General features: G+C 44.8%; 1 protein-coding gene across 5 annotated transcripts in view; it reads right to left on the reverse strand.

The window, feature by feature from the left end:
* Window positions 1–13,194, reverse strand: part of GATB (glutamyl-tRNA amidotransferase subunit B) — an 81,306-nt gene that overhangs the window by 28,662 nt on the left and 39,450 nt on the right. For all 5 annotated transcript variants that reach the window (XR_014296621.1, XR_014296622.1, XM_082652870.1 and 2 more), the window contains 4 exons: window positions 10,023–10,136; window positions 7,683–7,767; window positions 6,931–6,975; window positions 4,766–4,955 (listed from right to left, as the gene is read on the reverse strand). Coding sequence is in view for 3 of the 5 variants with exons in the window: in XM_082652870.1 (XP_082508996.1) it covers window positions 4,766–4,955; window positions 6,931–6,975; window positions 7,683–7,767; window positions 10,023–10,136 (434 nt within the window). In the remaining 2 variants the exon portion in view is untranslated. The remainder of the gene's footprint in view (window positions 1–4,765; window positions 4,956–6,930; window positions 6,976–7,682; window positions 7,768–10,022; window positions 10,137–13,194) is intronic.

Below are 13,194 nucleotides of genomic sequence, written 5' to 3' on the forward strand. Positions count from 1 at the left end.
TCTGTCTCGACTTGTGTTGCCAAGGGGGAGGGGGGAGTGGGGGAGGGACGGAATTGGAGTTTGGGATTAGCAGATGCCAACTATTACATACAGACTGGATGGATAACAAGGGCCTACTGTATAGCACAGGGAGCTATATTCAATGTCCTGGGATGAACCATAATGGAAAAGAATATAAAAAAGAATGTACATACGTGTATAACGGAGTCAGTTTGCTGTACAGCAGAAATTAACACAACATTGTAAATCAACTATGTGTCAGGAAAAAAAAAAAAAGAGTGTCTGTCTCTTAGTGTGTTAACCCACTGGCCTGCAGGGCTCCTCAGGAGAATTAAACACAACACAGAAAAGATAAAGCTCTTACATCTGACAACAGCATAGGGCACTGTGGTGAGTACAGTGGGCTCTCAAGAAACACTGAATTGAGGCTGCTATGTCATTCCTCCACTAAACCTCCCACGACAGATGACACTGAAATCTGTCCACTGAATTCATACACAGCCAGCCACCCTGTGAGCTCAGATGCATTCTTACCAAGTGCATGACACAAGGAACTGGGCAAAATCATCCCACACAACCTACAAACCCCATGCACTATGTGGAGGCCCTTCTCAATGATTCCGTCAGAAGGGGCCAAGTACCTAAGGCAGAAAGTCTAAGAAACAAAATAAATAAAACTGCAGAGAAGAGCTTACATTTCTTTCCTCTGACTTAAATTTTCTACTTGGAAAATGAATAAAATCTCTGCTTTTCATTGGAGTTGACTGATTTTCACTAAATTCAGTAGACAGCACTTTTTATGTTTATTTATAGGCAGGCTGGTATCTTAAAAACCTAGAGGGGTGGGCAAAAGTTTTAAATAGACTGATTTCTATGGCTCCGTTTCATGAAGCATCAGTGGGGCTGGAGAAAGCATTAATATCCACAAAAGTAAACATTCTGTTTTCTCTGTTAGGTGAGTGAAAACAGCAATGAACTTGAAACATTATTTCCACTTGGCCTTGTGGCACATTGTATGTGCCAGCAGGCAGAAGCGCTTGCAAGTAGAGTATGGGCCCTGCAGTCAGCTCCCTCACAGGCCTGATGAAGTCACTCAGTGTCTTACACTCAACCACTCAACCACAGAGGTGATGTTTCCTCACCGGGAAAATGGGGTGATGGATGGTACCGGCAGCAGGGGGTGCTGGGAAGATGGATTAGAAAGTGGTCTGCTGTGAACCGCACAACCTGCTGTTAGCCAACAGCCTCGACTCTGCGCTGCCTATCAAGCCAATGACAACAATTCGTTTGCGTTCCAAGTCCAGCAAAGCAAGGTTTAGGAAGAGATGCCCCCAAAGAAAACACCTGGGATTATCTACCAGAAAAACGTACCTGCATATAACCTTGACTGTTCTCATAATTAACCCTGGATACACTGACTCAGAGAAGAACTTGCTGTGCTTCCGCTACTAGAATCTCTCAGTTTTCAAAATCCTAATGCTGTGATCTCAGCTTCCATTATGTCCATTCCATAATCCTTACAAATGAGGTCAGAAATCAAGGGAGTCTGACACAAGATAGGGAGGAAAGGTTAGCTCACTAGGCTGAAGTTTCAGGTGGGACATGATACTTTTCATGAGGCCAGAGGAAGAAACAGTCATACAGGTTACCTGTTGGGAGGGGATTATCAGACGGGTTTAAGAGATGAAACCAGAATGCAGATATTTAATGTCCTAAAGAAACCAGTTCAGAAAACAAGAGTCAGAGAGACCAAGTGACCTGAGGCTGGTCACGGCACATGGTGAGCTTAAGGCGGAAACCCCAGGCTTCTCCCCCGGAGCTCAAGGACACAGGTACCACCCTGTGATTTGCTGGGCTGTCAAAAGGGTGGTTTATGTATCTGACCTTTGGAAACAGGGATGCTTTATCAGGAACACTGCTTCTCCCAGGACTTTCCTGAGTATTGTGACAGTACCCTATTCATCCACTTACCTGTCCATCTGTTCACTGATGCCTACTGTGTGCCAGACTTTGTGGTGAATGCTAAGATAGACCTATATTAGAGTTTTGTAAATGCCAAGGAGAAATGATCAATAGGCAATTCAGCGCTCACCACACAGTAGGACGACAAGATAAATTAAAGACTAGAGTTGTACAACACAGGGAAGATAGCCAATATTTTACAGCAACTATAAATGGAGTACAACCTTGAAAAACTGTGAATCACTGTATTGTACACACCTGTAACTTATATAATATTGTGTATCAACTATACTTCAATTAAAAAAAAATTAAAGACTAGAGTTAAGTTCTGAAGTTTTTTTTAATCATTTGTGGGTAAGGCCTGTGCGGGGTTGGGTATGTGCTTAATGTTTAATTTAATAAGTGACCCAAAGGCAGGAGTGTGGACTCGGAGCTCTGCAGAGCAGACCTCCACCACGGCTACTGATTTAATGAATACTCCTGGGCACTCTTTAAATTGAAAGAGAGTTCATCAGATCTGTGCATCTGCCCTTCTCAGCAATCTGTTGTGTTTCTGAGGAAGGGAGGAAAAAACGTGAACAGACCATTTTCGGGTATGTTACGAGTAACTCAGCTTCCAGTGATTATCAAGTCATCAAGGGCTCAAGATGCCTAATTTCAGGAAAAAAAAATTTGTCTGAATCATCTTCTTTCCATTCCTACTAAGTTCTCTTCTCAACCGTCTTGAAAATTTCAAGTACTAGCCATTGAAAGAAAAAGAAAAAACCGAAATGAGTCACCTACTACATTATCTGCAAGCTATAAAAATAAGCATATTTTTAGTATATCAAAAAAAACAAGTCCCTATAAAACTGGCTCAAAAACCACCTCCTTCTTGAGAGTTTTCCCCTCTGTTCCATCAAGGTAATCACTACCTCCTCTGGGCTCCCAGCCTACATCACACATCTATCTAGTGCAGTCTGCCCTGGGGACTGGTTAGTTGTAGTGTCATCTGTACATATTCCTGGAGAGCAAACAAACAAAAAGGAGAGTCCCTGTCCCTGTCTCAGTACCTGCTACACAGGAGATGCCAGTAAAAGTGCTGTACTGAAGAGATCAAAAATAAGTTTCCCTAAACAGGGCCTTTAAACTATGAAAACAGAGACTCACTCACTTGCCACCCTCAGCAACCATCTATCCAAGACCTCCTAGGCTGTGGCACTTGAAGGTCACGGGAGCAGAGCCTGGGACACAGACACAAGTGCGAATGTGCCTCTGCCTCAGAGAACTTGCTGGCGGTGAGGGTACTATCCCTGGGGCTGAGAAGCCTTGGTCTGTGTCCTCCCATTCCTTACTTAATTTGGCAAATCCGTTATGAAATGCAGGACTGGAATTTAGCATTTAGTATTGAGTCTGAAGTTTATTTCAAGTGGTCTGGAAAGTCAAGATGGTGGGGAAGATGTGTAAGACTAAAACTCAGGTTTGTTAAATCAACTGAGGAACAGGCCGTGACTTGCCAGAGGTTTCAGGTTAAGAGGTGCTCGGAACAAGAAGCTCACTAACTGATTCCTACAAAGAGTTGGCAGTCAGCACTGCTGATGTGCTAATCTGTGCGGAGTAATGGAGCAGAGGGAGAGGATGAAACCGTCCTCGGCCTCAAGGCACTGAACGAAATACACTAACAAAGAATTAAAATACAGTGACATAATCACCTCAGAGGTGTGAATAAGATACAACAGCAGCCCATGGGAGGTGGTGAGCAACTCTGCCTAAAGCAAGAGAAAATAACCCATCGTGTCTAATCACTGGTGGTGAAAGAGGGTTCATGTGCATCTCGCACAGAACACCTATTAGCCGGAAAGCCTGTTAGGATTCGTGTGTTTTTCCAAGGTCGACCGAACAAAACTGAGTTTTGTATACTCTGGATACTTTTCAAATGAGCTGATCAATGGATGATAAAGAGAGACTCATTCATTCAACAAGCATTCGCTCGCCTACCTTGTACCAGAAATGGCCAAGTTTTGTTATTGAAGTATATACATATGTATACGAATAGGAATATTCTAACATCCCTACATAGTTATTATCAGTCAATTACAATGCAAAACCCAGCGTTTCCAGGGATTCTGCGCTCCACACGATGAGTGTGGCAGACACCTCATCCCCGAGAGATGCAGCAGAGAAACTTTCCTCATCCTCCCTGACAGACAAGCTGTGACGAAATGCCACTCTCACAGACGCTGTGTCACTTTAATGTTGCCGTGACAAAGGAAACTGCAAAGCCCAACAGCCCTGGCAAGGACGGAAAATCCCTGAGCACATCTCCATGGTGTCAGATTCTTAACAGCCCCTTCAGATGCATCCTCTAAGGACCAACACTTTTAGTCAGAGTTTTCAGCATTTCATGTGGAATAAATGTTTCTTCTATAACTGGTAAAACAACTGGCTGGCTTTTTGAGAACCCCACTTCCTGCCAGACTCTGTCATGTCCAATACTGCCAGACATCTAGAAAGCCTATATATTGATTTCCTTTTGTCCTGCAGACGCAAGGGAGAACACTCATCCATAACATTTGGACTGTCTTCAAGAAGCCTCCACGGCCGCTGTGAGCAGCTCTTCGTGTCTACACACAAGGAATGACTGACACGAGATCCTGCCTCATCTTCTGGTTTTCGGAGGAGCATTTAACAAAAAGGCTGGTGAGGAAGGTTAGCACGCCTTGTTCTACGGTACAGCTGAAGGCATGGGCCACTGCACCTAGAGCCCCCTGAGGAGCATCCCCCGCCCCTGCTGGGCTGATCGCAGCCTCTGATCAGTACCCACCAGCAAGGCAAAGCTGTGCTCCGGCAGCATCCCATACTGTTGCACGAGCTTCTCCCGGGTCACGCGGGGCAGCTCGGGAAGCTGCTCCCGGAGCTGGTCGATGTTGATCACCTGCTGCGGGTCTGTGCCAGGGGGCAGGGACCCCGAGTCGTAGAGCAGCAGCGGGGGCAGGTTGGGCTCCGGCATTAACCTGGCACACAGAGGAGATGGCATGACTGAGTATTCAGTTTAGCTGGAAGAAACAAACCTATCGTCAGTATGAAAGTGTGTGTCTGGATGCCATGTTACTTGCAAATATTTTCCAACAGCCCATAATATCAAGTCTCCTAGTTTTCCAGGAACTAGTCCTTATACAAGTGTAAGGTCAAAATGACCAAATCCACCACTCTCTATGCTTAAACGAGCATTAAGTGAAAAAGGCACAGCACCATGTTGATGCCACACTGTGGTTTGTAATTGTGGATAAAGTATATATTCATAAAGACATAGGCTGGAAAAAATAGGACCAAATGAGAACAATTTACTTTTTAGGAAGAAAGACTATAAATTTAAAAATATTTTTAGCAGTATTTGTGTAACAAATGAAAAGTCAAAGAAAAAGAAAACTTTCTTTCTTGAGAAGTGCAAGAAATAAATGGATTTTGCCTAAATAAAATGTAGAAGCTAGGGGAGAAGGAGGAATGAATAAAGGGAGTATAAGGGATTTTTAGGGCAGTGAAACTATTCTCTATGACACTGTAATGGTGGCTACATGTCATTATACATCTGTCAAAACCCACAGAATGGACAACATAAAGCACAAACCCTTATGTAAACTATGGACTTTACTTAATAATAAGGTATCAATATTGGTTCATTAATTTTAACCAAGGTACCACACTACACACTAATGCAAGATGTTATCAGAGGAACCTCTGTGTGTGTGTGGGCGGGGGGATACGACACATACCAAGGAGTATATGGGAACTCTGTAATCTCCACTGAGTTCTGCTGTAAACCTAAAACTGCTCTAAAAAAGTCAACTAATTTTTAAAAAAATGTGGAAGCCGCACCGCTGCATATACTCTTGTGAAATAAAGATGTCCTTCCCTCTGTTCTACTCTAACGTTTTCTCTCTGCCCATATTTGTCAAAGGGCTTATGCAAAAGCAGGGTAATGCAGAATGGTGGCTCCAACGTAATAGCTCAGAAGGGCAAGCAACCCATCACCTCAATGCCAAATCTGTGCTATGAATTAGTCTGACTTCTGAAGGCAAGAGGAAACCAAAGGGAGGCTTCCTGAATCCCATCTGTTAACCTGAGAGACAGAGCTGAAGCCACTGGCTGTGCTAAAAGCCAACTCCACGCTCAGTGAGAAAGCAGCATAAACAGAGTAGGGGCGACAATGGAAAACAAAGAAGTTCTTAGGAAGAACAGACTGAACCTAGAGGGATCACTATAATTAGAACAATGGTGACTTTGACAGACACACAAGAGGAGTCCTTGAGGTGACATGCATTCTAAGGGTTTGTGAGCTTTGTCTTTCCTAAATCTCGATGCTATATTTGTTCCTCATTGACAGCAATGGCTACTCTTACCTCTTCCTGCACTTCGCAAAGGAAAGTGCCAACCCCCACCACTTTGTTGCTTAAATCTTTAATTTTTGCAGTCTGCTAAACTGGGAAGAAACAAAAGTCTCAATTTATTGGAAGCTATTCTTATTATTTGCTTTATTTCTGGATCTCAAATGAGGCCTAACGTGTTAAACAGCATCACCTGAGGTTTGAAGGGAACTGCCATTAACATATACATCTCTTTTTTCTACCTTCTCACAGAACTTCAGTGTTACTGCATTAATTACTGAACATGAGAATAAGAACAGCCTAGGCCCCACCCCACAACTGCCATCCTCTTAGCTCAATTATGAAAACTCTGACACAGAGGTGAGTGAACAAGTGTTTTCCAGCTGTTGAATCCTGTCAAATAAGGTACTCCAAGGCTACCAAATCAAGAAAATACTCTTCCTCTCAGTGTACACGTAAAACAGGAAGCCTAGATTTTCCATTATGCGACAACAACAAGGAAAAGTGGTTCCTAAAAGCAATCTAGGATCATTATGTTGGTCTGTAAGTGGATCTGGAATATGACCCAAATATAGAATGGTGTTTTGACAAGAGGAGTAACCACCTGTAGTCTTGTTTTCCTTCTTTGTCTCTCATCGGCACGGTGCACCTGTGACAGTTAAATGAGAAAACATTTTAAAAATGCTGCATGCAGCGTCAGCTAGTGTAGATGCAGACAGGGGTTCCCCTACCAATAGGGAACCCAGGGGATTCAAGCCCCTCAGCCTTCCTTGGGAGACACTTTCATGAATACATTGCAGAAATAATATTAAAGAAAGACAAATGTTTAGCATGATAATTAAAGAAAAAGAACAGAAAAGAAATTGCTTCAACGTTTCCAACATTTAACCAGCTCAAACTCTAGGCTCTTGAGCTTTTTTCCCCAGTCTTCTGTTAAGTGTATAAAATCCTCAAAATTCAGAGTCAGAAAGTTAGACTCAAAGATATCTAAACAGAAAAAGACACCACTACAACCAGTTCTAAGCTTTCTTCCACTTCTAGCTTAAATTGGCAGAACTTAGGTCTGATAGAATTTAAGGAAGTAAAAATTCTTGGAACAAAGGAGGTAAGCTGGAAGCCAGGGAAGTGCCAGGACTTAAGACTCAGCAAGTCTGATGGCAGTCAGGTGAAACCTCTTACCAGCCCTAGAGGGCATATCACAACCCTGTAGGGTACCCTATTTTCCTAATTTTACTAATGAGGAAACCAAAGTGCAGAGAAGCTAAGTACCTTCTCCAAGGTGACATGGCTGGTCTGTGGTGAGCCCAGACTGGAGCCCCACCTACCTGTATTCAAGATGCTGTCACGCAAACTCACCCCAGCTTGTAATCGAACGAGCGAGTTTCATTCAGGATTTTACCTCCATTCTCGAGTTCATTGATTTGTCTCTGAATTTCATAGTCTAAAAATAATAGTTTAGTATCATATTTTGATCCCTTTCATCCAGTTTAGCAATAATTAGACATCTTTTTCAATCTTTATGTCAAAAACTAATCAAGGGAGTTGTTTATAATTCTTCCCACAGATGCTATATTTTATTCTTGCTGCCGTCATAGAATAATCATGCTAGAAAGGGCCTTTTAGGAAGCTCTGCTTCTTCACTTTTTGAGAAAACCCAGACTCAGAGAGATTGCGTAACCCAGTACAGGCTACAAAACGTGGCAGAAGCAGGGCTAGGACCAATATCTACGCAGAATGACCCCAGATCTAAGATCGCTGCTTATCAAGAGTTTTTATCCCAGGATCCATGGGTGGCCTTCAAGGGGTTCTAGTACCTCCTGAGATTATATGCAAACGTGCATGTGTGCACAGGCACATATTTTGGAGAGAGGGTCCAGAATAAAAACTCTGGACCCTCTCTCCAAAATATGGAGAGGGATCTATGACCCCAAATGATGAACAGCCACTGCTCTATGCCACACTCCCTCACCACCCAACAAGGCAGAAGTGGTAAGCAAAGCACAGCCACAGTTGCTAAGCTTCCTTATGAAAACAGCTTTAGCCTCCGCTCCCCCCTCAACTCCCCGCCCAACATGTACCACCTGCCCTTGCCCAAATCCAAACTCTTATCATAGCTGATAAAAAGCAGCAACACGAAGAGGATGGCTAAAAGGCGTGATGTAGGGAGAAACATGGGGTAGAAAAATTACAGGCTTGAAGAATTAAGCCCATAACAGTAAAGCTTCGGTTCTTCCAGGCTGAGTCAGACCACAGGTAGAATTCTGTCTCAGACTACTCCAAAGGGTCCTTCATAAAATAACAGGTTAGGGACAGCCAAAATCAGGCAGGGGTCTCCATCATAAGTCATCAGGGATGAATCTACCTAAAATCTTGTTTTTTAGGTTCCCATCACCACCTCTTAGAATAATGAGTTCCAGAACACTTATCACCTACAAGGTGAAGTAGAACTTTCTTTCTGTTCATTCCAAGCTTCCCCTTCACAAACCTGAGCTGGAGGGTTTTCCCTAACCCAAACCTATCATGGCCTCAGAAATCTGGACTGTGTCTCCTTTTACAGGCAGAAGAGTCCACCATCGTTAGTCTGTCTTTACGCGGGGACCTTCCCCAACACCTTCCTCTCCTGGAAGTCATCCCCTTGACCATTTTAATGCTTTTTTCCTGAAAACTTGTAGACTCAAAGTGTTTTCACTGAGGCTAGTTGATCATTTCAGGTTCAGGATAATAAAATTTTATACAAGATTAGAAAATCTTTTTTGTGTTCCTTCTAATACCCAGGATGCTACTAAACCTTTTGGCTGTGACTCCACATTCATCCGTCCCGTTCTCTGTGTACCCTGAAGGGTGCACCTTAACCTCCACCTCCTCCCTCCTCTCTTCCTCTCTAGATACCTTTGGTTTTAAAGAATATTTTCATTCCTCTGAGATGTCTTCCCCTCACATTCACAGATATCAACTTCTATGGACCACCCTAGATGTTGACCTTGCTCAACTGTTCGATTTTAACTACTAGTATACATTTGTCCACACTGAAAGATCCACAATGTGAACAAACAAGACCAATACCTGATTACACAGGCCCAAGCAATCTATTAGTTAAAACGGTAAAAAGCAGAAAAACATACTGACCAATTAGGTCAAATCGTGGCCATCTATAATGAACAAATATGACTTTATACAGTTCGGTCTGGTCAGAAGGAATGTGGTACATGGAAAAACAGAGTTACAGGATTTTGCAGATCCTCCCATAGAGGTGAAGTCTATTTCCCCTCCCCTTGAACCTGCTTTGAATGGAATGTGCTGGAAGAGATGCTGTGCAAGTTCTAGAGCTAATGACTCAAGAGGCCTTGAGGCATCTGCCTTCATCCTCCTGGGGTGTCCCCTCCGCCAAATAAGAAGGGCTGGGCTAGGCAAGTGAATGAAGCAAGCCCACGTGGGTAGAGCAGCCCAGCAGACATCCAGCACCAAGGCTGCAACACGTGAGTGAGGTATCTTGGACCCTGTATCTCAGCGGAGCTGCCGGCTCCCCACAGCCACATGAATGAGCCAAGGCAGGACAAGTAGAAAAACCACCCAAGCCACAAAACTCTGAAGTTGAGATGTTATTATGTAAGCCATTAAGTTGGGGGGGGATGCTTGTTACACAGCAATAGATAACTGATACAAAGAAGTATATGAGGAGTAACAGCTGACATTCACCTATAGCTTTGGCCAAAAACCTGGCACTATTGAGATTCTTTACTTCGGTTCGAATGCCCAAAGGCTCCCCAGGGTTATGCACAGATATGTTGGCGTCCACTCTCAACTGGCCCTCTGTAAGGAAAGAAAAAAGACAACACTTTAGAAATTCTCTGAGGCAATCGTGGTTTTTTCAAGGCAAGAGAGTACAAGCAACGTCTAACTCTAGTTCCTGTTCAGTTACAGCAGCCTAACCTCAGAGGAAGTTAAGGTTGGTCCTGAAGTACTAACTTCTGCCCACTTGCGAAAATGATGGTCCTAAGGCATCTGAGGGGTGTGTGTGTATATATTTCTGTGCACTTGTGCACATGCAGAATGCAGGAGAAATTCTGGATATACTGGCTTGGGAAATCTAATTTCTTTCATGCCAAATAAGAAAAACAACACTGTTAAAAATGGAGATTTACCCTGCAGTTTTATTCCGAAGTGTTTTTCAAAGTGTCAGAGCTGGGTTGTGGGGGAAGGCTTCAGAAATGATCATGTGATAGCCCTACACTGCTCTCCAATGGAATGTGGATTTCCAACAGTGATTCCGAGAGATTTATAAGAGGGTCCTTGAGAATTTACAGCTCAAGGGCAAGAGCCAGAAACCTGGGCTTTTCCCCTCGTCCTTCCTCCAGGTACTGTAATGATCGCTTCCTTCCGTAAACAGGACTCGGAATCCTTCCTGACTGCTGTAAGGGTTTGCCGCAGCAGACAGACAGTGCTGTTATGAAGGGGACGGTCTGTGGGGGAGGGACTCAGAGGGGGCCATCCCCATCCTGGGAGGACCTTCTCTGACCCTGCAAGCCACCCCCCCGCCCCATTTTGGGAACAGTAATCCCTAAGGAAGCAGGTGGTTTATGGAGAGGGCCAAGAGGCTCTTGAGGAGGATAGGGAAGCAAAATCTCAAGCCAAAGAGAGATAAAGATAAGAAATCATCACATTTTATACCCTGCAAGGTAAGGCCTCAATTCTCTGTTCTCCAATTCCACTTACAATATTTAAAACAGAACAAAAGGGGAAGACAAAATGCTGGATTTTTCTTAGGCAAGTCTTTGAACTAAAAAAGAATCTGCCAAAGAGGAATGTGTCGACGGGCTGAAGAAAGCAATTTCTTTTCCAAGGTTTCATAGCAAAAGCATATTAAAATAATAAAATAGCTCAAATATATTCCATGCCAAGAAAAAGAGACCCTTGCAACAGGTCTCTGTCATTCCCACTCTGCCGCTCCAATGGCCACCCACGTTGGCAGGCAGGGAAAAGGTGCCTTTCAGCCCAGAAATTACTCTATGTCTCCAGAATGGACCTCTCACATTTCTACAAAATCCCATAGCCCCTTTAGGACAACATGTGCTTCCTTGAATCTCAAGAAGTCCCAGCGACCCCTGATATCATCAGACTCTTGGTCTAGGAACCCTGCGGCATCCTTTGCTGCTGTTTTCTTGGCCCTTTGTAGTCTAACTGACTAGATCCTGTCAGTTCCTTCCCCCAAACATCCCTCAGAGCTGTCACTTCCTCTCCATTCCCACGGCTGCCATCCTTGCCTGAGCACCCGCATCCCATCCTGACCTTCAACTCAGTGACCCCTCCTGCTCCAGCCCCGCCCCGCTCCAGCTCGGTTCTGGCCACATCCACTCCCAGCACTTGACCAAGTGCACAGCTGGCTCCCACTGGGTCATCCCACCTCCTCTGCTTGGTATGCAAGAGCCCTCGTCTGGTCTTGACCGATGCACCCCACATTTCCTGCTGCTCATTCCCTGAGAAAGCCTCCTCCCATCAGGGAAGCTTCTGTCTGCTCGCTGGTGCCCACAGGCCCTCGTCATCCCTGCTACTGGCCCTCCTTCAACCTCAGCTCATCCTTCGAGGTCCCACATAAGTGGTACCACCTTCTCCTCCTGGAAACCCTCATCCGTAGGCCGGCCTCCACTGGTGGCTCCTCGGAGCTACCAGAATACATGCAGTCAGTAGAGCACACGATTGTAGTCTATTCTGAATTAGTCTTTTCTCTGAGACCAGATGGAAGGCCCTTGGGAATGGAGCCCAGATTTAAAACTCCCACCCCTCTTGCCTTCCCAAAGACATCACTCCTTCAGTTCTCTCCTCTCTCCCACAGCACTCCTTAACCCTCTTCTTCAGCATTCCCTCTATGCATGTGTATCCATAATCAACAGTATTTCTCACTAGAAACAAACCCCAAAGACCCACTCCCTTGAACCCAGTTCTCTCTTCATCATTCTGCTGTTATTGCTCTGCTTTCCTTTTCAGCAAATCCTCTCAAACAAGTACTGCTTGTTTGTTGGCGTCTCATCTCCGTGAGCTCACCTCCCATTTACTCCTACACCCATGTCAGCCTGGCTTCTGTCCCTACCTCTCTGCAAAACGCCTTGTCAAAGTCACCATCAACCCCTGGCTGCCAAATCCCACGGACGCAGGACACGCTGTGTCTTCCCCTCACTGGATACGCCGGCCCTCGGCGGCATGTGACCTACCAACCAACGCTTCCTCCCTGCAACATCTTCCTCCCTCGGCTGCTGTGACCTTACTCACCCTTAGCTGGCCCCTACCTCCTGGACACTTTCCATGTCCATGTCATTTGTTCCCATCCAGACTCAGGACTGTCTTCTTTACCTGCACTCTCTCTGTAAATGTATATGGTCTTAAACACCATTCAAGTTCTGATAACTCCTGAATTTCTCTCTTCAGCCAAAACCCTACTCTGAACTCCATCCACACTGACCTCTGCGCCTACTTCATCTCCACGTGGAGGTGGCCCAGGCATTTCAATTTCCGAAACTAAAGGATCTGCCCCTGCAACACATGCACATTTGTCCTCATCTTCCCCGTGTCAGCAAATGGCACCGCCACCTCGTTCCTCAAGCCTCCTTGACTTCTTCCGGACTCTTTGCCTTCTACACCAGCCTGTTAACAAAAATCCTGTTATTTCTAAAAACCACCTCGAACCCACCATCTTGCTCTCTCCATCCTCACCGACACCAGCCACGTTCCATGGAGCAGCCGTGGTGGTTTTCCAAAACGGTAATCCGACTATGTTGTTCCTTGGCTTAAAAGCCCTTCCCTGACCTCCCACTGCCCTTGGAATGAAATCCAAACTTCTTATCATTGTTGGTGATCTAGCCCTCGCAGACCTTTT

This window comes from Grampus griseus, assembly GCF_964374135.1.
Source record: "Grampus griseus genome assembly, chromosome: 4".
NCBI lineage: Eukaryota > Metazoa > Chordata > Mammalia > Artiodactyla > Delphinidae > Grampus > Grampus griseus.